General features: G+C 36.7%; 1 protein-coding gene across 1 annotated transcript in view; it reads right to left on the bottom strand.

Moving 5' to 3' along the window:
- Positions 1-27310, bottom strand: part of Cenpk (centromere protein K) — a 52213-nt gene that overhangs the window by 7435 nt on the left and 17468 nt on the right. The window contains exons 4-8 of the mRNA XM_005392631.1: positions 19774-19846; positions 10687-10733; positions 664-746; positions 476-574; positions 25-151 (exon numbers count right to left, since the gene is read on the bottom strand). Coding sequence (XP_005392688.1) covers positions 25-151; positions 476-574; positions 664-746; positions 10687-10733; positions 19774-19846 — 429 coding nt within the window. The remainder of the gene's footprint in view (positions 1-24; positions 152-475; positions 575-663; positions 747-10686; positions 10734-19773; positions 19847-27310) is intronic.

Here is a 27310-nt window from a genome sequence, read left to right as displayed (position 1 = left end):
CTTATATCCCCAGCTAAAACTCACCTTTTTCTTCTTAACAGTTCCATCAGGCAGAGGAAAATGGTCTTCTAGAAACTCACCCAAGATAATCAAAAGTTTCTCCTTAAATTCTTTTATATTAAGGATTTTAGTTTTGAGTTCATTAAAGATTCTAATAGATAAAAAAAATTGAGAGAAACATTTAATAGATGAAACACATATGCACACATAACTGGTTATTCATAAGGCTGATCAAAAACTTTGTTAAAACTTTATTTGCTCCAACCAAGTAACTAGCTTATGAAAGTAGTATTTTCCATAAATCATGTAGGGAAATTAACAGTTAAACCAAGTCAAGTCACTCATAAAAAAGTCATTGTAACAAACAGTTGATAAAAGTCAGGGCAAGACTAATGCTTCCTAGTTAAATTTGCCTTTTCAATCTGTATTTCATAAAAAACTTTTTCCTATTCTAAAAATCAAGAACATTAATTACCTTGATTCAGAAAATGTTACAACTTGATTTTTCAATTCACTGTATAGTCCATTAAGAGATTTCATTATTTGTTCCTGTTCATCCAACCACTGTTGCTCCCTTTAGAAAAAGAGAACAAATAACTAAATAGAACTTTAAATGGCAATTCAATGTGCCAATGATTAATGGTAATTATGATATAAATATACCTCTCTAAGTCTTCTTTTAACTTTTCATTCTTTGACTGAATAGCAGATAGTACCATTTCAAGATCATGTCTCAATTTTTGGAACTAGAAAAAAAAATTTAAATTAATTTATTTTTTAATAGTATAAATAGTTTTATATCTAAATCATAGTGAAATTTACACATTGCTCTAGGATACTTCAATTCAGAAGCCAACAGTAAAAGTTCCTAGCAAAAAGTGTGTAAGAACATAAATACACAGCAGGTGCTAAGGTTTTAGTAGCATTCCACTGTTAAATATGAATGTTGAGTATTCCACTGTTGAATATGAATGTATAAAATGAGTGTTGAGCAATATATTTTAATTCAAACTGCAATGTAAATTAATATTTTCAGTAGTTGGAAAGATCAGGTCACTTTTCCAATAGGACATATAAACATAGATATAAATGAATAGCACTGATTGCATATTTATTCATCATTCAGTCAATATTTTTTGGTCAGTTATTAGTTACCAGGCATTGTTGAAGGAGGCAGGGATACAAAAGTGAAGAAAACTGAGGCAAATCCAGAGAACCAAATAATATGCAACTTTAGACAGTGCTAATCAGACAAGAGGGTCAAGAAATAGTTATTTTAGGTAATCTGATGCAGGGGTGAGCTCTATAATCAGCTAACATTTCAGTAGCAGAGAAAGAAGACAAAAGATAAATGAAGTCATAATCTAAAAAAAAAAAATCCCAGATAGAGAAAAGTAAGTACAAAGGCCCTGAATCAAACAGTGTGCTTGAGGCATCTGAGGAACAAGAGGGAAGACTGTGGTTAACCTGAATTACAATAAACTCTGGAATTACTAATGTGCCACTGTCCTGATGTCAGTGAAAAGTTTTGTAAGACCCCAGGTAACTCAGAAAAAGGGTGAGGAGGGCATTAAGCCAAAATGGCAATTAACTTGGTTTTTAAAATATACAATTAAATTTTTTAAAAGGAGGAAAAGCAGTAAGTATGAGAAATAAAAAGATAAAATAGAAAAGTAGGTTTCAACAAAACCACACTGATATTAAATATGGTCTAAAAATAGCTAATAATGGAATTAAATTAGAGATAAGAGAAAATAAGAAAACATCAAATTAGATGGATATTAAAAAACACTTCTAGGGACAGGGATATAGCTCAGCAGCATAGTGCCTGTCTGACAAGCTCAAGGTCTGAGTTTGACTCCTGGTACCAAAAAAAAAAAAAAAAAAAAAAAAAAAAAAAAAAAAAAAAAAAAAAAAAAAATTAAAATTAAAAAAAATAAATCATGTAAAAACACTTCTAAATAATTGGTAAGGGGGCCAAGGATACAGTCCAGCGGCACAGCACCTGCGTGGCAAGCACAAGGTCCTGAGTTTGATTCCTCGTACCAAATAAATAAATAAACAATCCACAAGTCAAACAAATAAGAGGAAAAGAAAAATTATTATAACTTCAATCATAAGTTATCATGTTTAAAAATAAAACATCAAAATTTCTGTGAAGTAAAAGCAGTACTCAGATGAGAATTTATATCATGAAAAGCTTATAGTAGAAACCAAAAAGAGTTCTCAAATTAATGACTTCACCTTCTAGCATAAACTCAAAAAGACCAAATAAAACCTGTAGTATGATGAAGAAATAGTAACTTAAAGAAATGCGGCGGTGGGGCGGTCAATGAAACCAAAGTTGAAAAAGTCAATGAAATTTGCCAGATTAATTATAGAAGTGGAAGAAGACACAAATTACCAATATCAAAAAGAAATGACGAGCAATGTAGTTGAAGAGAGCGATATATAATGCAACAACCACTGTTGATTCATATTATTTGGTCTCGAGACCCTGTATCACTTTGAATGTTCTTGCTTTGATTTGTTTATGTTCGTGATACTGGTATGCTGCTACTGTTCTATTTTCTTGTTTGTTTCTCATTTACTACTCTCTTTAAAATAAAAAAAAAAGAAATGACACCAGTACAAAAAAAAAAAAATGATAATGGAGGAATGTTATGAACAATTTTATGTCAGTATGTGAAAAATTAGATCAGATGGACAAATTCTTTCAAGGACATGTACTACCAAACCTCATTCAGAGATAAATAAGAAGTCTTACCAGCAATAAAGAAATTATACTTATAGTTTAAATTTTTCATTGTAGTGTTTTTATTCAGTTTATAAGGAAACTCTGGCCCAGATAGTTTTATCTATGAGTTCAAACCAAAGCTTAAAGAAAAAGAAAATGCTGATAAGTTCTGTTGAAGAGGTCAGAATGCTTCACAATTCATTCTATGAGGCTACATTAATCTTATATCAAAGCCTAAAGAAGACATCACAAGAATAATACAAAAACCCTACAAACCAATACACCTCTTGATTATAAATGAAAACATCTTAATAAAATTTCAGCAAATTAATCAAGAAATAAATGAAAAGGATTAATACATTATAGCAAACTGGAGCTTATCCTAGTAATGCAGTTAATTAAGAAGTAGAAATCAATTTTAAAAGTCAATCATTGTAATTCACCATATCAACAGACTAAGAAAAAACAATCATCTCAACAAATTCTGAAGAGGAAGTGACAAAATTCAAAATTAGTTCATAACTCTAAGAAACACTTTATAAACTATAATAGTAGGATTCTATTCATTCAATTAAGGGCATCTATGAAAATGTTACTGCAAACATAACAATGAAAGAGCAAATCCTTTCTGACAAAATCATGAACAAGACAAAATGCCCATTTTTACCCACTTGGTATTATTTTGATGTAGTTCAAGATCAGTAAAATATGCCAAGAAAGATATAAAAACCATCCAAAATGCAAAGGATAAGTAAAACTGTCTTTGATCTCAGATGACATGACTATATAGAGAATACTACAGAACTATTTAAAAAAAAAAAAAGCTAATAGAATAAGGGTTTCTCAAACTCACAGCATACAAGAGGGGATTGAAAATACACTGCTAAATTTTTTAAAATTTAGTGTAGTAAAAGACACATTGCTCTTAATCCCCCTAAACATATTTCCCGTCATTCAAATACATCTATTCCTATCATTCTTTCTATGTGCTGAAGCAGTTCTGGAAGTCCTCTTTTGCATCTTTGCATGGTGTAATCAAAAATACATGAAAGCACTGCTGAGTCCAATCTAAAGGAAAGGCAGGATTGTAAAAAAAAAAAACGTGACAAAGTGTCCTCATTCACTTTATTCACTGGATCTGGCACTGTGTAACTTCTGGCTCTTCCCCAAATTCTAAATGACCATGAAAGGCAAATATTTTAAATTGATTCAAGACATCAAAAAAGTCATGATCATGCAACTGAAGACATTCACAAAAGAACATTTCTAGAACTGCTTCAGAAAGTCGAAAAATTTATGGGACAAGTGAGATCAAAGTGAGAAGGAATATTCTGAAGGGGATTATTGGCAATGTGTCTTTTACTACAATAAATTTTACAGAAAATTTAAACATTTACCATATATTCTTCAATCACACCTCATACGAATATTAACTGTATTTGTATTTACTACCAATAACACCTGAAAATTGAAATTTAAAAGAATGCCATTTTAAGTGTCAGAAAATAGTAAAGAATGAATCTGACAAAAGATGTATGCTAAAAATTACAAAACACTCATGAGATAAAATTTTGAAATAAGTGGAGAAGTAAATAAATGCAGAGATCATAATAGCTCATGCATCTGCATTTCAACTAAATGTTAAAGAAGTCTACTCTTCCCAAATCAATTTACATATTTGTGGGAAGTTCAGTCAAAACTCAACAAGCTTTTTATGGATTAGAATTTAAAAGTCAACCTTAAAATTGATATGGAAATGGAAAAAAAATTGAAAAGAATTACAAAGTTAAGAAAACATGATTTCAAGGATGACTCACTCATTATGCTTCTGGAAACAAAAAATGTGAGTATTTGCCTAAAGATAGAAACATGAAACTGAGGAACAGAAGTATGCACAGCACAAAATAAAGAACAAATGGAATGTCACAAATAATTACATATAAAGCAGTGGTGGCAAACCTATGGCACAGGTACCACAGTGGGCTGTTTCTATCACCGAAAGCTCTAAAGGGTTTGCCATCAATGACATAGAGTAATTCCTCCTTAGGTATGATTTTGCTTTTTGTGGTTTCAGTTACTTGAGGTCAGGTGTGGTCTGAAAATAACTTATGGAACATTCCAGAAATTCACAATCCATAAGTTTTAAATGGTATGTTGTTCTGCATAGTGTGATGAGATCTTGCACCTATATACTTCATCTTATTTTGGACATAAATCATCCCAAATGATATATCCACAATGTATGCACTACCCTGCCTGTCAGTTACCTCGTAGTCATCTTAGTATTGATAATCACAGTATTGCAATGCTTGTGTTGAAGTAACCTTTGTTTTGCTTAATGGCCCCAATATGAGAGAAAAGTGATACTGGCAAGTGGGATATGCAAAGAGAAGCATTTAAGTGAAAATGTAGAAATTCTGACTTAATAAAAAGAAAAAAAAATGTGGTGGGTTACCAAGATTCATAGTATGATAAGGTATTTTTGAGAAACCACATTTACATTGTAGTATATGGTTATAATCGTTCTGTCTTACTACTGTTGTAATTCTCTTACAATATATAATATATAAACTGAACATTATCAGGTATATATACATATAGAAAAAAAATAGTTCAGTATTATCCATAATTTGAGGCATTCACTGGTGGTTTTAAAAAACACTCACTACTGGGTAAGGGAGGACGAACACTCCAGTCAATTTTCAAAAGAGGAATAAAAGAAATTCAAAGGAGAAAAGACAGTTTGTCAACAATCAGTGGTGGGAGAATTAACATCTATGTGAAAAAAAAATGACCCTGTATCAATAACTGACAAACATTTTCTAAAATGAATTATAGACCTAACTTGAAACCTAAAACTTAAAACTTTTGAAAGAAAACATACAAGACAATCTTTGTGACTGTGAGGTGGAAAAATATTTCTTAGATTTGAGCACAAATCTTAAAAGAAAATTTAATAAATGCAGTTAATCAGGAATCTGTTCTCCAAAAGCCAGTGTTAAGAAAATGAAAGGTTTAAACTCAGTGAGCCTAGGTTTTCAAAACTCTGTATGTTATCAAGAAAAGCTTGTTTTAGAGCCTATTTTTGGTCAGCTTCTGGAAGATGAAGTGAGTTCTTAGACTATCTTGCCTGATAAAAAGAGTATTTTTGTATGTCCAAAGCCTTGAGTCACATGAAACCAGTCTAAATAGATGGTTTACACTAACTGTTATATCTGGTGAATAGTCTTGCTTTGGGAGCAGGGCTGCAGTCATACAGATACTGCATGCATATGTGGCTGATGCCCATTAAAAATCCTGGGCAACAAGACTTGGTTGAGCTTCTTGATCAACTACACATCACACAAATTGTCACATCTAACTGCAGAGAGAATTAGCAGATCCATCTAACTATACTGGGAAACAGTTCTTATAAACTTACCCAAGTGCCTTTCTCCTTTGATCATTTTAATCTGTGTCCTCTCACTTTAATAAACTTTACAAGTTTAACAGTTCATCTGAGTCCTGTATGCCTAACCTGTAAACTGAGAAAAACCCTGACCCAACTGGTTTCACAAGTGAAACTTGCTATATAATCCCCTTGCTAGATGAAACATGTTGAAAACATTGGGAAAAGAAGTATGAGGTAGACAGCATGAAGAACATTGATGCCTAATGGTTACCAATGATCTAACAGTTCTACTTCGATAAGTTACTGAAGGCAGAAGACATCAATGAGCAGTGATAAAACTAGCTCCCACAGAGTTAGATCACAGAATTAAGAAATGTAAAATAATGAAAAGCTAAATACATAATCCTTTTGTTATTTTTCTATACAATAGTTAAAATGAAAGTAGTATGGGTCATAGGCTTTCAGTGTACCAAATTTGGATTTTAGCCAAAAGAACACAAAAGACTCAGAATAGTAAAAGCAATAGTAAAAGCAATCCTGGGGCAGGGACAGGATGGGAGGATTACAATACCCAATTTCAAATTATACTACAAAGCCACAGTAACAAAACAGCATGATACTGATACAAAAATAGGGTCACAGACAAATGGAAGAGAACAAAGGACACAGAAACCCATGCAACTACAGCCATTTGATGCTTGGCAAAGGAGTCAAAAACATACAATAAAGAAAAGACAGGCTCTTTAATAAATGATGCTAGGAAAATTAGATATCCGTATGTAGAAAACTGAAACTAGATCTCTAACCCTCATCCTATACAAAAATCAATTCAAAATGGACTAAAGACTTAAGAATAAGACCTAGAACTTTGAAACTGCTAGAAGAAAACGTATGGGAAACGCTGAAATCTTAGGCACAAAGATGTCTTGAATATATCTCCAGTAGCAGAGAAATAATAGCAAGAATCAACAATGATACTACATCAAATTTAAAAGTTTCTGCACAGCAAGAGAAACAACGCAGTGTGGAAACAGGCTACAAAATGGGGAAAAAAATCTTTGCCAGTTTGTCTTCCAAGAGGATTATCCTCTAGAATACATAAAGAACTCATACAACATCACCAAAAAAACCAAGTAGCCCAAACATTAGGTGGGCAAATAATAACAGGCACTTCTCAAATTAAATGGCTAATAAGCATATAACACAAAGTTCAGTATCTTCAGCCATTAGGGAAATGCAAATCAATACTACACTGAGATTCTAATTTACCCCAGTCAAAATGGCTACAATCAGGAATATAAAAATAAATACTGGAGGGCCAGGGATATAGCTCAGCAGCACAGTGCCTGCTTGGCAAGTGTAAGATCTAGAGTTCTATTCCCAGTAGCAATAAATAAATAAATAAATAAATAAACAAACAAATAAGTAAATACTGGCAAAGATGTGAGAAAAAAGGAACATTGCTACATTGCTGGTGGAAATGTAAATTAGTACAGGCACTATGGAAATCGGTATGAATGTTCCTTAAAAAATAGAACGAGCATAGGACCCAGCTATGCTACTCCTTAATGTATACCCAAAGGAATTGAAGATAGCATACTCTATAGGGTTAGCAGCATCTGCATTATCTTAGTTGCTTTCCTCATTGCTGGGACAAAATATCTGACACCCACAGTTTAAGTGAAAAGAGGTTTATTTTGATTTGTGTTTTTAGTCCATAGTTAGCCAGCTCTAACATAGGAAGGCATGGTGGAAGACCCTGGGCAGAAGAAAGCTGCTCATGATAGAAGCCAGGAAGCAGAGAGCGAAGGGAGGAAAGGGAGCAGGAGACACTCCCTAGTGACCTGCCTTTCATGATCAGGCCTCATCACGGAACAGCACATTTAGCTACAGTCTTCCAAGAATCAATCACCTTTCAAAAGCACTGCCTATGAATGCCAAGACTGTAGCAGTCATTAAGATATAAATCATAATGCCTATGTTTACTGCAGCACATTTCACAATAGCCAAGACAAGGAACCAGCCTCGATGCCCATCAACAAATGACTAGATAAAGAAAATTATATATCAGCCATAAAAAATGAAACTATATCATCTGCAGAGAAATAGATGGAACTGCAGATCATCACACTAAACAAAATAAGCCAGATTCAGACAGACAAGTTCTGCATGCTTTCTCTAATAATTGATTTGAAAAAAGATGCTCTAAAAATGAGAGAACATTATTAGACAAGAGAAAGAGAACACAGGGGCGTGGGGTATATGGGTGAGTAATGGGAAATGGAATTTTTATATTATTAGTTACTGAGGTAACAAATGTCTGCTATACTCTGTTAAGTGAAACAGCTGGTTACAAAACAATATGACATCGCCAATTTTTTATTTTCAAAAATATATTTATGTCTAAAGTTATAAAAAAAAAATCATCATTTATCTATCCTATCTCATTGCCCTTCAAGACTGAGAGAACACCTATGCACCAAAGTTTTCACTGCCCTAAACCTATGGTCACTTTGGATTCCAGGAGGGCCCTAGATGACTGAGATTGTCCCTCAAGTCACGGGGATTCCCCCCATGAAAACAAAACTGTCCCTCAAGTCATAAGGATTCAACCTGAACTATGAAACCAGAACTGAGGATAATTATCAACTAGATGTCAACTGCTATAAACACCCCATAAAACTGGTCCCTTTGCTTCACTAATGGGCCAAGCTGGTGCTCTTCATCAAAGTACACCTGCTCTAGCTACTACTCAAGCTCGAGTTCTTTATTTATCTTCACTGAGCTTTCAATTAAAGCTTTTGCCAATAAATTCAAACTGTCATTTTAGTTTTAATTTCCATTACCCCTAAAGCAAGGTCCCACATTAACAGTGACAGTTCTATGAAGTATATAGTTAGTTTTCATCGTTTCTGGCATACAATTCCTAAAATCTTTAGAATTTTTTAAGTACCTTTTTTATGTTAATAAGTTGAATAATAGCAAGGCAGCATGTGAGCAGCTTCAAGGGAGTTCAGGATAACTAAACACATGGAATTTTCAGGATGGGATACTCAAAGGGCATAGAAGCTCCATGTCCCTTCCCACATGCCTTGCCCTATGCATGTCTTCCATCTGGCTATTCATCTCAAACCGGCCTTATGAGTAAAAGCATATCCCTGAGTTCTATGAGCCTCTCCAGAAAATTAAAGAATACAACAAAGGGGTCATGAAAATCGCCAATTTACAGGTGGGGAGTCAGAAGTATAAGTGAAACCTACTAATTGCAATTGTCAACTGCAGCAGGAGACAGTCTTGAGCAACTGAAGTATGTAATGCTACCTCCAGATGTCACTCTACCTCCTGACAGCGACCTGAGCTGAATTAAATTGTGATTGTTAGAAAATCATCTGTGTTGATCTGTGCCACAGAATTGGTTTCTGAGGGGAAGAAATCTCTCTAGATATATTTGACTAGTACTGCTGTGTTGCACTGAAAAGTGAGAGAGAGTGGAAAAACATGTTTTCCCTTCTCTAACCCTGAAGATATAATTCTCATTTCCATCTGAGACTTCATCAGAATGGCCTTTTCTGTGCATATTTTCTACTAACATTCTATTCAGGATTACACAGGTACTATCTAATGAAGCAGGGATTCTTTCTAGCATTCCTCTTTTAAGCCACCAAAAGAACTGCCTTAAAAGGTCTCCTCTTGGCTTTTTCTACTGTGGACTTCAAAATTCTTAGCCTTTCCCATTACCTAGTTCCAAAAAACCTTCCATATTTTTCAGTATTTATTATAACACCACCCTCAATTCTCAGTATCACCTTTCTGTCATAGTCTTTCTGGGCCACTGCAACAAAGTAGAACCATAGGCAAGCAGCTTATAGAAAATAACAGAAGATTAAGGTGCCAGGGGCTGGGGATTTAGCTCAGTGGCACAGCGCCTGCCTGGCAAGCACAAGGTTGTGAGTCTGATTCCCGGTACCGGAAAAAAAACACAACAAAAAAAAAGATTAAGGTGCCAGCGGATCTGTCTGTCAAAGGACCTTTTACTCATAAACAGCACTTTCATAAACAGCACATGATGGAAGGCAAGAACTCTGGTGTCTTCAATCACACATAAGGACATTAGTTCTATTTATGAGGGCTCCACCCTCACAACCTAATCACCTCCCAAAAGTCATACCTCCGAATAGTATTACACACAGGATTAAATGTCAACATGAATATAGGGAGGACACAAATATTTAGCTCATAGCAGAAAGAGAGACGTATGTTTGCAGCCACTAGACATGTGTAACCTTTTGTTTTTATTATGAAGAGAGGTTAATCAACTAAGAACTAGATACATGAAGAAAGGCTATATACTAACCACTATCATGAGCAGGAGTTCTGATGTAAAACTTGACTGCAAAATTCAAATCTTTAGAAACATTCAGTTCAAAAAACATAAATAAAAATTGAAAATATAACATGATTTCAGAATGGTTTTATCCTACTGCCTGTGTCAAAAACTAATTTAAAACAGATCTAAATATAACTTACTTGAGGATATTAAAACTGATAAATGACTTACCTCTTCCTTCCCTAATGTTATCAGAACATCTTCAGTCAGGGGAGTTACTGAAAAAAAAAAAAAAAATTTATACATACTTCGTTAAGTCTCAAAACTTCTATTTTGTAGTTTTCTAAGATAATGCTTTCCACCTCCATTTATATATTATAGAACTTCCGGGGGCTGGGGATTTAGTTCAACGGCACAGCGCCTGCCTGGCAAGCGCAAGGTCATGAGTTTGATTCCTAGTACCAGAACTAAAAAAAAAAGAACGTCTGGTGAAAATATATTTTCTATATTTTCTTTTCCCAGTTGGGATTGAATGTAAGGCCTTGGCAATGAGATACATGCCTGGCTATTTCTATTTTTTATTTTTTATTTCTTTTTTATTTTTAGATGGGGTTTTCCACCACCAGGCTCAGCTCAAACTTGCAATCCTCCTACCTCAGCATCCCAGAGTTCTGGAATTACAAGCAATTTTATTTAATTTCTTATTACACATAACTGACCTTATATACTTTTGTATAAACTTTACCATATTTGTGTATTTTGTTTTAAAGTCTTTTTGTTTTTTCAAGTCCTCAAAAGCAACTTTAATCTATGGTGTTCCTTAAATATTTCTCTCTCTCTCTCTTTCTCTCTCTCTGTCTCTCTCTATATATGCAAATATACATACACATAAAAGGTATATTATTTTTATCATTGCTGGTTTTACAAGAATCTATACTACATTATCCCTATCATGTTTTCACACAATTAAACTCCCATGGAAACCCTATCTATTCATCTTGTATAGATCTAATTAATCATTTAATAAATGTATAACATTTCACGGTGAGAATATATCACTGTGTATTGATTGCCCTACTTACAGAACAGTAACTTTGTAGTTTTTAGCAACAAGAAACAAGAATTGAGTAAATGTACAATAAATCAAATATATGGATTTATTCATTTCTATTGAACATATTCCCAGAAACAGAATGTCACAGAATGAAATGTGCATTCTGAATTTTAGAACAGAATGCCAGACTCCTTTCTAAAAACGTATCTATGAGCAATGAATTAAAAACACCAGACAATATAACTATTCTAAGTTTACCAGTCTAGTAAGTAGAAATGAAGGTTGAAAAGTAGAAAATTAACATATGCTTAATCCTTATACAAGAAAAATTTACCTTTCATAATTAAGTGCTACTTTCTACATGTGTTTCATAGGCCTATGTTAGAATTGTTTGTAGGGAGCTGTAGGATCGCTACTGCTATGAAATGAATAAGTATCACTCAAAGGCCCCATGTGTTAGACTGTTTGCCGAGCATGTGACATTACTGGGAGATGGTGCAACTTTTAGGAAGCTGGGTCTAGGGGGAAGAAGTCAGGTCACTGGGGACAAGTGCCCCTGAAGAGGATATTAGGACTCCAGTCCTTTTCTAAGTCTCTCTTTGCCTCCTGACTACAATCAGGAAATCAGTTTCTCCTAACATGTGCTCTTACCATAATGTTGGCCTTGCTCGAGGCCCAAAAGTAATAGGGCCAACCAACCATTGACTGACTCCTGAACTGTGAGCCAAAGTAAACCTTTCCTGCGGTAAGCTGTTTATCACAGATATTTTGTCACAGTGACAGAAAACCTGCAGCTACTAAATCATTTCAACAAATGCAACATAAAAATTCTAAGAAGGCATTGTTTTGAAACAAAATCTATCTCTTTGCCAGTATGGCTAAGTAAGAGTAGCATTTCAACATTCATTCAAACAATCATTTTTCTTTTTTTTTGGAACCAGGAATTAAACTCAGGACCTCACACTTGCCAAGCAAGCGCTGTGCCACGGAGCTATATTCCCAGCCCGCAAACAGTACTGTACTTATTTCAATAAGTACAGTAAAACACATCCTAAGAATATAAAAAATTTTAAAACCCTTCCAACATGGCAGCCTATGGGACTGGCACCAGATGGGGTGTTAGGTCAACAAAGCAGGCTATCCATTCAGATGTGGTAGCACACACCTATAATTACAGCTCTATGGGAGGTTGAGGCAAGAGAATCCAAGAATCCAAGAGCCACCTGGACAACTTAGCAAGACCCTGTCTCTAACAAAAATTTTAAAAAAGGGGTTGGAGATGTACTTCAGTGGTAGAATGATCCCAGGTTTGACCTTCAGTACCTAAATAAATAAATAAATTTAACATACAAGGTGAATGTCTTGTATGCTGAAAACTACAAAATACTGCTGAAAGAAATTAAAGACATAAATAAAAAGGCATTCCATGGTCATGACTAGACATTAACTTATTAAGATTCCATACTAATCAAAAAGATACACAGATTCAATATGATCTCTAACAAAATATGTTTCCCACAGAAACAGAAAAATCCATCCCAAAATTTACAAAGTATCTCAAGGGATCCCACACACTCAAAACAATCATGAAAAAGAACAAAGGCCTGACATCTACAAATTTCAAACTTATTACACCAAGTTACAGTTAACAAAACACTACGGAACTGTAAATGCAAACAAGAAATACAGATTAATAGACTAGAATGACGAATATATTCCCATAGAAATGGCCAAACGATTTTTGACAAGAGTGCTAAGAAAATCAACAGGAAACAGATGGCATTCTCAACAAAAGGTAACTGAGAAAATTGGATAAATGCATGGAAAGGTATTAAATTGAATCCTTTCCTAAGATTATACCAAAACAATCAATTCAAAACTGAACAAAGATTTAAAAACATGAGCTAAATCTATGAAATTCTCAGAGAAAAATCTGAAGAAAAGTTTTATGACATTAGATTCAACAGTAGCTTCTTGGATATGTCACCAAAAGCATAGGCAACAGCAAAAATAAATTGGACTACATCGAAATTTAAAACTTTTTAGCAACTAAAGATACAATCAACAGAGTGAAAAGGTACCCTAAAGAATGAGAGAAATATTTACAAATCAGATATCTTACAAAGAGTTACTATCCAGAATATATAAAAACCTAATACAAATCAACAGTTAAAAAAATAACATGAATAAGCGTTTCTCCAAAGAAAATACACATATATAAAGATGCTCAAATTATTTAGCATCAGAGAATGAAAATCAAAACCACAATTTATAATTACAGTATTACAACTATAATCACAGTTACAATTATAATAATTTCCTAATCTGTATGCTATAACAAAATACCTTAGATATAGTAATTTATAAGTACGAGAAATTTATTTATTTTTTTTTTGGTTTTTCTCCGGTACCAGGAACGGAACTCACGACCTTGCGCTTGCCAGTCAGGTGCTTAAGTACGAGAAATTTATAGCCAGGCATCGTGGCACGTACCTGTAACCCTGGAAGACTGAGAAAGGAGGACTGTAAGTTCAACCCTAGCCTAGGCAACTCAGCAACTTAGACAGACCCTGTCTCAAAACAAAAACTTTAAAAAGGTATGGGGATGTGCCTTACTGCAAAGGCCCTGGGTTCAATCCCCAGCATCACCATCAAAAATAATAATAATAATAATAATAATAACAACAACAAATCTAGAAATTTAACTCTGAGAACAAGGCACCAGCACAGTTAATGTCTGACAAGGGCTTATTTTCTATTTCCGAAATGTCATATCGATGCTGAGGCCTCACGTTCATAAGGGAAAAGGGAGCCAGATATGGTGGCACATGCCTGTAATCCCAGTACTGGGGAGGTTGAGGCAGGATTGCCATGAGTTTGAAGCTAGTCGGTGCTACATAGTGAGTTCAAAGCTAGCCTGAACTACATAGCAAGACCCTGTCTAAGAAAGAAAGAGACAGCGAGAAGTCAAATGCTCATATTAACCTATTTTATAAAGTCACTGATAACCTCCTAAAGCCCCTCTTCTTAATACTGTCACATTAGTGATTGGTTTTAACAAATAAACTTGAGGGGACACATTTAGAATATATGGATGGCTATTACCAAAACAACACAAAATAACAAATACCAACAAGGATGTAGAAAAATTTTTTAAATTATGTACTGTTAGATGGATTGTAATATGGTACAACCACACCACCATGGAAAACAGTACAGTAGTTCCTCAAAAAATTGAAAGTAGCCAGGGATGGAGCCATATGCCTGTAATCCCAGCTACTTGGGAGCCTGATGTAGGAAGATCACAAGTTTGAAGCCAGCCTAAGCAACTTATTGATATCATGCTCAAAAATTTAAAAAGAGCTAGGGATGTAGCTCAGTAGTACACCATTTGCCTAGTATGCACTAGGCCCTGGATTCAATACCACCAAAACAAGAAAAAAAAGTTTTAAGTAGAACTGGAATACTACCGACCAAGCTTACTTCTGGTCATCAATCCAAATGAATTCCATGGATATGGAAGAGATATTTGTACATGTGTGTTCTTTTTTGTGTGTTTATTTGTTTGTTTTTCTTCCGGTACCAGGAATTGAACTCACAACCTTGTGCTTGCCAGGCAGGTGCTTTGATGCTGAGCTAAATCCCCAGCCCCTCATCCATGTATATTCACATCAGCATCATTCACAATAACCAAGAGGTAAAAGCAATGAAGTATTTATTGATACTTAATAAAAGGCAGTACATACATACAGTAGAGCATTATTCATCCTTAAAAATGAAGGAAATTCTGACACATGCTATAACTTAAATGAACTTTCAGGACATTATGTTAAGTGAAATAAGCCAGTCACAAAAAACACAAATACCATATGATTCCACTTATACTGTATGAAGCATGTAAAGTAGTTAAACTCACAGAAAAAAAAGAATAATAATTGCCAGAGGCTGGGGGGAGCAGAAAAAGGAGAGTGAGTGATTAATGGATACAGAATTTCAGATTTCCAAGACAAAAGTATTCTATATGTTGGTAGTACAAAGAATTGAATTTTCTTAACACTGCTAAACTATACACTTAAAAATAGTTATGAGAATAAATTATATGTGTATCTTGATACAACTAAAAATTTTAAAAAACTGAGCAGAACTTTGGAGACTTGTGCAACTATAACAAATGATGCTACTAAAATTTCAGGAGAAACAAAGAGGAAAAAAGCAGTGGCAGAAGCTGGGAAAAAATGGGGATAAGTAAATAACTGAAAATTTCTCAAATCTTGCCAAAGGCATAAATCCACATACTCAAGAATCTGAATGAATGTTAGACAGAGTAAACCCAAAGAAAACCATGCCAAGATACATTATAATTTCTCTGCTAAAAACTAAAGAGAAAGAAAAAAATCTTGAAAGCAGCCAGAAAAAAACAATACCTTCCCTATGAGGGAAAAATCAGAGGAACAGTATATCTCTCATTAGTAACCAAGGAGGCAGAAAAAAGTAATATATTTTTCAAGTGCTAAAGAAGATAATGCTAAATCATATATTCAGTGAAACTATCCTTCAGGAATGAAGACAAAATCAAGACATCATCAGTGAAAGAAATAGTAAGAGAATTTGTCAGTAGACCAAACAAAAAGAATGACTGAAAGAACTCTTGAAACAGAAACAATAACAGAAGGAATTTCAGAATGTCAGGGAGAAAGAATAGACAAGAAATAACAAAATATGGGGCAAAGTGCTCACGAATGTATCACAAAGAAGTACTGCTAACAACTTGAGGGAAGCTTGGAAGTAGATCCAAACTTCTCAATAAAGTCTTTGATTATAATCTACCATTGTAACCTTGAGATAATTAAAGAGGCCCCAGCTATGCTGTGTCCAACTTCCTTACTCACATAATCTATAAGATTATGTAAATATGCTTAGACTACCAACCTATACAAACCATGAGATAATAAATCTGTGTTCTTTTAAAGCCATGCTAAAAAACAGTCCAAAACAAAATGAGAAAATTTTGATGTGGAAGCTGGTCTTTAAATCTACTGGGGTTCATTATATTACTCTCTTTGTCCCTGAAATTGTTACAACAAAAAAAAACTTATGTACAAGAGACAAAAACTCCTATTATAATACAGCAGATTGATGATGAAGGAATGACTAAATCTGAGGGTTCAATATTTAGCAACCATTCATAAAATATGAATAACGAAGACTAGGAAAACTCTTAAATTTATAGCTGATCAAACAGATTCCATTCAATGGGTAGGGAACAGATACCAGTTCATGAATCTGAGACATCTGTAGAATATATTGAAAAAGATGTCCAGAAGATGCAAGGATATTTGAGTCTGATGTTGCCAAGAAGTTTAATTTGAATGAATATACACTGATTTGAAAGTTTTTAAGGGCTCAACTATGTCCTCTAAACCCAAATTCATATGTGAAAAGCCTTACCATCAGTATTTTAGAAAGTGATTGTATGTGGAACTGGGTAAAGAAGTAATTAGCCAGGCGTGATGGCACAGGCCTATAATCCCAGCACTCTATGACGGTGAGGCAGGAGGATCCTAAGTTTAAACCCAGCCCAGGCAATTCAGCAAGACCATGTTTTCAAAAAACAAACGAAAAAAGGCACCTGCAGATGTAACTCAGAGCAAAGGCCCTGAGCTCAACCTCAAATACCACAAAAAGACAATGAATAAAACGGTAATTATGTTAAAATGAAGTCACTAGGGAGGGCTACAATCTAACATGACTGCATCTTTGTAAAAAGACATTAAGAAACAGAGGCAGAGAGGGAAGACAATGGGAAGACACAGGAGGAAGATGGCTCCTATGGTTTAGATGAGTGCCCCCCAAAGGTCCATGTGTTAAAGGGTTAGTCTCCAGTATGACACTACTGGGAGGTGCTGGGGCTCTTTAGGAGGTGGGTTCTTGTGAGAGATACTTGGGTCACTGGGGATATGCCCAATGACCCCAATGAATGGGACTGTGCACCTTAGTCTGTTCTGTTGCTTTGTGGCTCACGATGTAAGTAGTTTACTCCTCCACACATTCCACACCATTACCACCCAGAGGTAAAAGAACAGGTCCACCCAAGCTCAGACTGGAATTTCTAGAACCATCAGTTAAATAAAGCTTTTCTGTTATAACTATTTAGGTATTTTGTTAGAGTGACAGAAAGCCATCTACAATCCAAGGTGAGAGTCCACAGAAGAAATCAGTCTTAGCCAGGTGTGGTGGTGCATACCTGTAATTCTAGACACTCAGATGGCTGAGAGGAAGGACTGCAAGTTTGAGGCCAGCCTGGGTAACTTAGTGAGATCTTATTTTAAAATAAAACAAAAAAGGGCTGAGGATGTACTTCAGGGATAGAGCATTGGCCTAGCATGCACAAGACCAGGTTCAATCTCTATTTTCAAAAACAGCTTAGGAAAAAGAAAATATAGAAATCAGCCTTGCTCACATCCTGATCTTAAACCTCTAGTTTCCTGAATTTTGACAAAATAAATTTCTGTTGTTTAAGTCATTTAGCTTATGGTACTTTAAACTCTAGTAAATTAAAACAGAAGTCATAATTAAAGAAATAACACACAAAAGCAGAAGAAGAAAATATAATGCTGGTATAGCACATAGGGTCAGAAGTGAATAACGCTTAGCACAGCCCTCAGAAGAACATATTTTAACACCTGAGAATGAACAACCTTTGAGATACTCAATACTGTGAAAACACAATAGGATATATAGTTTAAGACCATTTTTACTCAAGAATACTGTGAAAACACCATAGGTTATATAGTTTAAAACCATTTTTGAAAAAGTCACTACCATATATTACTATATACAGAGTCCACAAAAAAAATGTATTCACACTTCAGGAAAAGAAGAACTTGTGTAAGGTATACGTTCTCCTGATTTAATACCTGCAGACTTTTATCTATGGGGGATCCTAAAAGATATTGTATATAGCAGAAAGCCCATTACCCTGCTGGTCCTTAGAAAAGAAATTAAAAATGCATGTGCAGCAATCTCAACGGACACTTTGATCAAGGTTACCTAAGCAGTAGTTCACCACACTAATAAATGTCTGGAAGCTAATGGCCACCACCTTGAACACTTTTTGCTTAAAGGTAACTTGTTATAATGTCTCAATAAATTTCATATCAAAGTATTTACACAAGTTTTTCTTTTTGTGAAGTGTGTATACATTTTTGGGGGTGGACTCTCTACCTATCAAAAACTCTAAGTATAAAGACTAACAGGTAATTAAAAAGATATGGAGCAATGATGAATATCAGCATGAACAGAGTAACTAAAAAAAGAATGTGGATAAAACTGTCTAAGAAGAAAATGAGAAAAAAGGATAGCTTACAACTGCTCCTTGGGAAATGCCAATAATTTCAATATATAAAGATAATTCTACAAAGGAGATCAAGGATGGAAGTAGAGGGAATTACAGGGAAAGAGGGTGTATCCTATATGAAATATCTATATGAAAACCAGAAGAGAATTACTGGATGTGGTGGCACACATCTGTAATCTCAGCACTTAGGAGGCTGAAGCATGAGGATTGTCATAAGTTCGAGGCTAGCCTGGGCTACATAGTGAGTTCAAGGTCAGTCTGGACAACATAGTGAGACACTATCTCAAAAAAAACAATAAACAAATACAGAAAAAAACCTAGGTATTATAACCATAAATTTTAAAGCCATCTTCTATTTCTTAACTAAAAATAAAAAATATATTGGTCTCCAATTGGACAAATCAAGAGATAACGTAAGAATTATATAGCCCCTATGTAAATAAACACCTAAATTGAAATAATTTTTTCATTAGGTAAGTTTCAGTCATTAAGAAACAAGTTAGTTTCTACTGAATAAAAGGTAATGCCTACGAAGATTTAAAAAATGACTAATAAGTATCTATAATAAAGATTACCATAATCTAGGTAAAAGATGTATTCATTTAGAATAACAAAATAACATGTTAAAAAAAAAAGAAAAATGAAATGTCCTCCTAGTATCAATAGAATAAAGGTTATTTCAAGAAAGCCAAATCCCTTTTGTAATTCTTCTTGTGATCATTAAATGTTTTTATATGAGAACATGATTTCTAGCTTTTTGTTGTTCTGTTTTTGTTTTTACTTATTCCTTCTTTTTCCCTCCCGCCTTCTTGACCAGTTTCTCAAATTTGCATGATGCTCTTTTGTTCTCCAGCCTTGCTTCAATAATTTAGTTCTATAAAAAGATCCCCCAAAATAAGAATCTTACTTTCAGGTGTTTCTTTGTGCCACTGATTGAGTTCAGCCGTCAAACACTTCACTTGCATAATTAATAATGATAGCTACAAAACAAAAGATAAAGATTTAAAGTCATTTCTTGTTCTTGCTATTCGCAAATGAAAATGTAGACCACCTTACTTCTTTAATAGTCCTTAACATAAATGATTAAAAAAGCAGGGCATGGTGATACATGCCTGGAACACTGAGGCAGAAAGATCACAAATTCAAGCTGAGCCTGGGCATCTTAGCATCTTAGTGAGACGCTGTCTCAAAACAGAAAATGAAAAGGGCTGAGGATGTGGCTTAGTGCAAAGGCCCGGGTTCAATCACCAGAACTACCAAAAAAAAAAAGTAAGAAAATAGCACTACTAAACTATAAAAAGTCAACACTATAAGCACAATTCTGCCTTAATCTGTGCTAATTGTAACTCATAAATTGTGTTATACTAACAATACAATGCAATATTAAGAATGATAAATTCTGCTTCACCACTCAAAGAATGTAAGTACATTACTTCATAAATATATCTTAAAAAACAAGAAGTTATCACTTGCCAACATTTTTAGGCAAACTTGTTTTAAATAAATGTCCTCTAAAAAATTATAAATATTTTAGCTCAGTAGCTAAAAACAAAACTAAATACACATATGGACACAATTAATTACAAAATGATTGGTTCCACAAGCCACAAATAAAAAAGTTTTACTACAGAATTTTATAGTTTCTCAGCTGTGTATCCCTTGGCTAAAAATAAATTAGGGTGAATGTGTTTTTGGTAGAAGGTGAATCATTCCAATTTTAATCATTATAAATTATGTGAAAATCTGCTGACTGATTAGACTAGAAGACTGAAGTTTGTGTATGCTTTAAAGTAAATTTCCAAGAACTTTTAATCATCTACTTATATTCTTATTGGTATCCAGACACACTACAAAATTCACATTTCAAGAACGCAGTTTTACTGTAGTATAAATATAACAAAGGCACAAAGTACTATCTTTTGTAAACTACAGCTCAAAAAAATGCTCTGTATCATAAAATTATATATCAAAATAAACCAGAAACACCGTAGGCTTTGAGGAAGACAGCAGAGTAGCAAGTAGCAAAGAGCGGCTCCAAGATCTGGTGACCAGAAACTGGGATATAGCAATGTGAGGAAGAGAAAAAGGAGGGAAGCAAGTCACTGGGACCAAGAAAGGATCTGAAGCAAGAATTGAAGCGCACAGGGAAAGTGAAGGAGACTTCAACAAAGGAGATGGCAAGCAGCGCTATCTCCCTGAGCTAGGACTCACTGTGATGGGAGGCTGGAACCTGTAAACACGTGGTAACCACTGCTGTCCCCAGAGGCCGCCACAGAGAAACACACCAGTGGAACAGAGCAGCGGACAAAGCAGACTACAGTGGCTATAGTTATCCAGGTTCAGATATCTCCAGGAGAGGGCAATTGGCCAGTAGTCATCTTGGAGAGGGGCCAACTGAGCTCAGAACTCACAACACTTGCAGCCCGGATCTATCTAGTGACTCCCACTGGCAGGTCAGGGAGCCGAGTTCAAACTGTCAGGAACTCGGGGAGCAAAGTCCAAGCAGGCAGAAGGCACACAGACTGCTGTAGGCTGAGGAAATCTGGTTCCAGCCTCACAGCCAGAATTTCAGTGGAAATAAAGGTGAAGGTTCACTGGGACAATCAACTGCCGAAAAGCTACTGGTGGCTTGCTGAGATTAATCAACTGGGTTCTAGACTCTGTCTGCCCTCATTGTCTACTAGTGACAGCAGAGACACACCTTGAAGTGGACATACGTTTTTATTTTTTTCTCTTCTTTTTGTTTTGTCCTTGGTTTTGCTAATATGGTGTATTACATTTACTGATTTCCATATGCTTTTATTTTTGTTTTTATGTTTTGGTTTTTTGTCCAGTACCAGGAATCAAACTCACAACCTTGCACTTGCCAGGCAGGCACTGTGCCACTGAGCTAAATCCCCAGCCCCTGATTTCCGTATGCTTATTTTGTTTTTATATTTTATTTTATTTTGTCTTATATTGTTTTTGTTTTTATATGAGAACATGATTTCTAGATTTTTGTTTTTACTGTTTTTGTTTTTACTTATTCCTTCTTTTTCCCTCCTGCCTTCTTGACCAGTTTCTCAAATTTGCATGATGATCTTTTGTTCTCCAGCCTTGCTTCTACTCTTGTCTGCTTCTATCTATTTTCCCTCCCAGTCCATTTTAAATTTCAGACCCTCAAGGAAAGCTTTCAGTTTTTCTCCATTTAGTATGATGTTGGGTGTCAGTTTGACATAGAAGACTTTTATCAGATTGAAAAAAAAGACCACCCCAATTTTCTGTATTGTTTCTACCAGGAATAGGTATTAGACTTTCTAAAATGCTTTTCCTGCATATGTAGAGATGACTATATTGTAAATTGAAGAGGTAGGACCTGGACTCTGACTGCACTGTCCACCAGCAACACCACAGACACTCCTTACGTCAGCCATTGTTCCTCCTCCCTTTTTGTTTTTTTGTTTGTTTGTTTTTATCTTTATTGCTTGTTCTTGTTTTTACAAGTGAGAACATTCCTTTTTGGGGGATTTTTGCTTTGTACTATTCTTTTTATTTTTTCCTTCCCTCTTTCACTACTTTCTTCTACACCAGTTTCCCAAAGTATGCAAGTTCAGCTCAAGGTCGTGAGTTCGGTTCCCGGTACCGGAGAAAAACCAAAAAAAAAAAAAAAAAAAAACCAAAGTACGCAAGATCTTCCTTTGTCCTCCAGCTGTGTTTCTAATCTCTTCCTCTTCTATTTCTCTATTTTTTACCCATAACCCCTTTTAACTATTTTTTACCCATAACCCATTTACCTATAACCCCTTCTCCACTGAGAGAAAAACTGTAACCTTAAGGATTTATTCACAGCATAAAATTTTCTGGTTTGTTTCATATTTTTGTATACAACCACAAATCTAGCTCATACAGTTAAAGGTGGCAAATTAATAGTGATCTCAGTTTGTCATTTTATACATTGTGTTTGATTCCATTGTTATCTCATACTGTATCATGTTAGCCAAAGTGATGTAATTCTTCTAACCATTTGTTCTTCCTGGTATACCAGGACTGAGATTGATTAAGGGTAATAAAAAATAATGTACACCAGTGCCAAAGAACCACGGGCTGGGCCAAGTAAGTAGCAACTTTTCATCCTCACTAAATTGAAGAGCTTTGATCTTGCAACAGATTCAAGAACCAAAAGCAAACTATACAAAAGCCTCTGAGAAGTAGTCATTTCCTAAGGGTTCTAAGTACTAGCAATAAAGCTACTCACCATAGACAACTTATAAGCACTAACCCAAGAATTAAACAAACAAAAAAATAGAAAACGAGATAACATTTTAAAAAGATGCAACCCCTGAAATCCAACTCACCAAAGGCAATCCCAGGGGGCAATGAGGTGGGACAATTTGAAAGCCACCCATCAAGACTCTCTCAGGTAGTAACAACAAAGCAAATGAATAAAGCTCTAGAGAAAAATCAAATCAGAAATAATTTCTCAGATAACTACAGAGATGGTGAACACAATGAAAAACATGCTGAGTGACTCTGGAGAAGAGCTCATATGAATTATCAAAGCTGAATCAAGAAGATATACGAATCCTGAATAACTCATTATCAGCCAACGAAATTCAAATGTAATAAAAAAAAAAACTTACCAACAGAGAAAATCCCAGGTCCTGATGGATTCACAGCTGAATTCTACATGAAATTTAGAGAAGATCTAACACCGATTCTCCTCAAACTCTTTAATGAAATTGAAAGGGAAGGAATTCTCCCTAACTCATTCCTGGAGGTAAGTATTACCCTAATACCAAAACTTGAGAAAGACCCAACCAAAAAAGAGAACTATAGGCCAATCTCCCTAATAAACATAGATGCAAAAATCCTCAGTAAAATACTAGCAAAGAGAATGCAGCAAATCATCAAGAAGATTATACATCATGACCAAGTGGGATTCATCCCAGGAATGCAGGGATGGTTCCACATATGCAAATCAATTAATGTAATACACCCTAACAATAGAACCAAAGACAAAAATCACATGATCATCTCAACAGATGCAGGAAAAGCTTTTGATAAAGTCCAACACTCATTCATGATATAAACCCTACAGAAAATAGGAATAGATGGTCTTTACCTCACTCTGATAAAAGCCATCTATGGCAAACCAACAGCCAACATCATACTAAATGGACAAAAACTGAAAGCTTTCATTCTAAAATTGATTGGACTGAGACACACACAGAACCAGACCAGACCTTCTGACATGAGAGGAGTCTTTATTGAGCGGGAGAGTGACGCACTGTGCTGCCTAGCAGACCAAGACAGCCCACAGCTGTGCAAAGCTTTGGGTTTTTAAGAGTCTTTTGGAGGAGACTGCTTGCAGGCCAGAACAGCCCGAGAAGGAGTCTTGCGGTGAGGGTTTCTTGATTTTTGCAAGAACATCTGGTGCTTTTAGGGGCAGGGTTGGTCTTTGTGGTTTGGCCAGGGGATGGGGGAAGTAATCAGAGGAACAGTAACTTCTCAGTGAGGGGGAGGTCTTTGATCTATAATCCCTGACCTTCTTTAATAGAGATAAGGGCAACATGATCTGGCTACTTCCTGCCGAGGAGGGGTGTCGACTAGGGTTTTGTCTGGGATGCAGTCCTCATGGTGCCTGGTCCAAGTCATCAGCTGGCGCCACCTGGTAAACGGGATCTGAGAAGCATAAGGTTGAAATTTTGGGTTGTGAGTTTTTGAACAGTGTTGCAAATGAGAGAGATGATATAAGGGGCTATGAGGAGCATGATGCAAAGTCCTGCTACTGGTCCTAGCAAGGGTAGGAGCCATGGCAGAAGGCCACCCCAAAGTCCCATGGGGAACTCGGCCGTTTGGCAGGACTGAGTGCACTGTTTGAGCTCTTGGGTTTTTTATTGGATTATTCCAGACTGGTTGGCAAATAAACAGCATTCTTCCCCCAGGAAGAGAAAAGTACCTCCCTTTTTAGCTGTCAGGTGATCCAGGGCGTGTCTGTTTTGGAGGACCACTGCTGTAAGCTATTCAACCTGTGAATGGACTAGAGAGAAAGTGTTTGCAACATGTTCAAGGTCATCAGCTAGGCGGTAAGCCTGCTGAAAATGGAGTCCCACACTGGTAGCTATTCCAGCTGCCCCGGCAGCCAAGGGCAGAGGTTCCTATGAGGATCCTGATGTACGCTGCATGCTGTGACCTATGTAGGGCCCATAGTTTGTTAGAATATGCCTCAAGGAATTCCCCTTCTGGGTAAATGTTGAGGCTTGGGAGCAGGAGTATGGGAGTGCACTATAGTCCCTGGGGTAGGCACGGGTAGATTTTGTCCCCGCATAAGAAGGGTTGGGGTTCTGAGGTTGAGGTGTTGTAGGTTTTTGTGTAGTTACATGGGAGTCTTGTTCTGTTCCCTGGGGAGCAGGATATATTGAGAGTCGGCTGTGTGTAGAGTAGGGCTCCTAGGGGCAGGGGCTTTGAGCTCCATTCGCAGGAGAGGGCATGGGTGGCCTGGGTGGGGATGGCCACTAAGCGCAGTTGTTTTAGACTAGTACACGTCCAGCAGCTAGAGAGGCTGAATGCAGAGGACAGGATGCAGAAAATTGTGCGGGTGATGTTGTGTAGAGAGGGAGCAGGAGTGTTTAGGGTCTGGTTAAGTTTTTTAATGTCATTTTGAACTTGCCGGACGCTGGGAGGTGGGGTAGGTGGGGTACAGAGTTGGAGATGAGGAGCTGGCCGCAGAGGTCAAGCCCTGTCCCATCAATCCTGGTCCCCAGATATATTTCATTGGTCCAAGCATCAGCACTGGGGATGTGGTTTGTAAGTGCAACAGCACTGCATTGTTGGGCTGTACAAGGGGTATTCTGAGGGGGGAGCGAGTGAAAGGAAATAGTGAGCGGGGTTGAATTAGGCCCTAACCAAGTGGAGTAAGGACTCTCTGGATCAGAATGCATGTAAAAGGTGAACCTGTTTTGGTTGGAAGAGTGGAGGATAATGTCTCCCCATGACTGGCAATAGTCGGGGCATGTATGGGATCAAGTTCTTCTCATGCAAAGGTATTTATAATTATTTGTGTATGTTTCTTCCCATTTTAGAGTGCCACAGGGGGGCCTTGGCTGGGGGCTGCAGGCATCAAAATATAGGACTACAGAGTATCCACAGCCAGAGGAAGGGCAGTCTGTGTGGTTGAGAGGTCATAGCCTTCCCTTTGGGGAGTCAGTTATCGAGGTTCTGGTGGAAACAAGGAACCTCCATCAGGGTTGGAGGTAGTCTTAAAAGGAAGCAGAAACCTGGGATGAGGTGAGGAGGAGGAGAATGGTAGTGTACCAGAGGCCAGCAATGAGGTTATTTTTGGGAAAGAAGTGGGTTAGACCTACTTGGGGACTGGTGAAAGGGTAAGGGAAGGGAGAAGGAGAAGCCAGGTGGAGGATATAGGTTGAGATAACCATCGTTGGTTGGCTGGGGGAGCTCGTTTGAGGTGGGACAGGTGTATCCAAGGTCTTTCCAACAACTTGGCCATGGTGGGCATTGTGAGGACAATGGTGAAGGGCCAGACCCACCTGGGAGAAGTAGCGTATGGGGTGAGATTTTTTAGGAGGACCTGGTCACCAGGGTAAGAGCCGGAGATTTGGGACTATCACACAGGGTTCAGGTAGGTACTGGTCGGCATGAGAGTGAAGGAGGTGTCAGGTCAGAGAAAGCAGAAGTTGATAGTTTGCCAGGGGGCTAGAGTCTGAAGGGGGCAGCTGGTAGAGGAGGAAGTGGCGACTGTACATAAGCTTGAAGGGGCTTAGGCCAGTTGGTTGACGAGGGGTGGCACACAGGCGTGTGAGGTTGGCAGGTAGCAGAGAGGGTCAAGACTGTTGGGTCTCTATGGACAGCTTGCAGATTTGAGCCTTAGGGAGATGGTTAGCCTTTTCTACTTTACCCGACGACTGTGGATGGTAAGAAGTATGCAGAGCCCACTGAATGTCGAGGACCTGGGAGACCTGTTGGGTTATTTAGGACACGAAGCCCGGCCCTTTGTCAGATTGGATGGACCTTGGTAGCCCAAAACGAGGGATAATGTGTCAGAGGAGGATGTGAGTCAGGGTGTCAGCTGTTTCATGTGTGGTAGAGAAAGCTTCATCCATCCCGTAAAGGTGTCCACTCAGGTCAGGATGAAGCAGTTTTTTGTGCCTGGGCATGTGAGTGAAGTCGATCTCCCAGTCCTCCCCTAGCAGTGACCCTCTGAATTGGTGTGCAGTGAAGGACAGGGGTGGGCAGAGTGAGCCCTGAGGGTTTGCTTTACAACAGACAGTGTGAGGAGATCTTTTGGAGGAGAGTGGTTAGTCCGGGGTAGTATGTGATGGGGTCTAAGAGTCTTTTAAGCAGTCTCCATCCAATGTGGAGGGAATTGTGTGTGTCAGTGAGGAATTGTTTTGCCTGGCTATCAGGAAGACAGTATTTACCCTCTACCATGAGCCATCCCTTAGGTC

Source organism: Chinchilla lanigera, unplaced genomic scaffold (genome assembly GCF_000276665.1).
Source record: "Chinchilla lanigera isolate Chin_1 unplaced genomic scaffold, ChiLan1.0 scaffold00045, whole genome shotgun sequence".
Classification (NCBI taxonomy): Eukaryota; Metazoa; Chordata; class Mammalia; order Rodentia; family Chinchillidae; genus Chinchilla; species Chinchilla lanigera.
The sequence above is the reverse complement of the archived record's forward strand: the minus strand, read 5'-3'. Positions and strand labels throughout refer to the sequence as shown.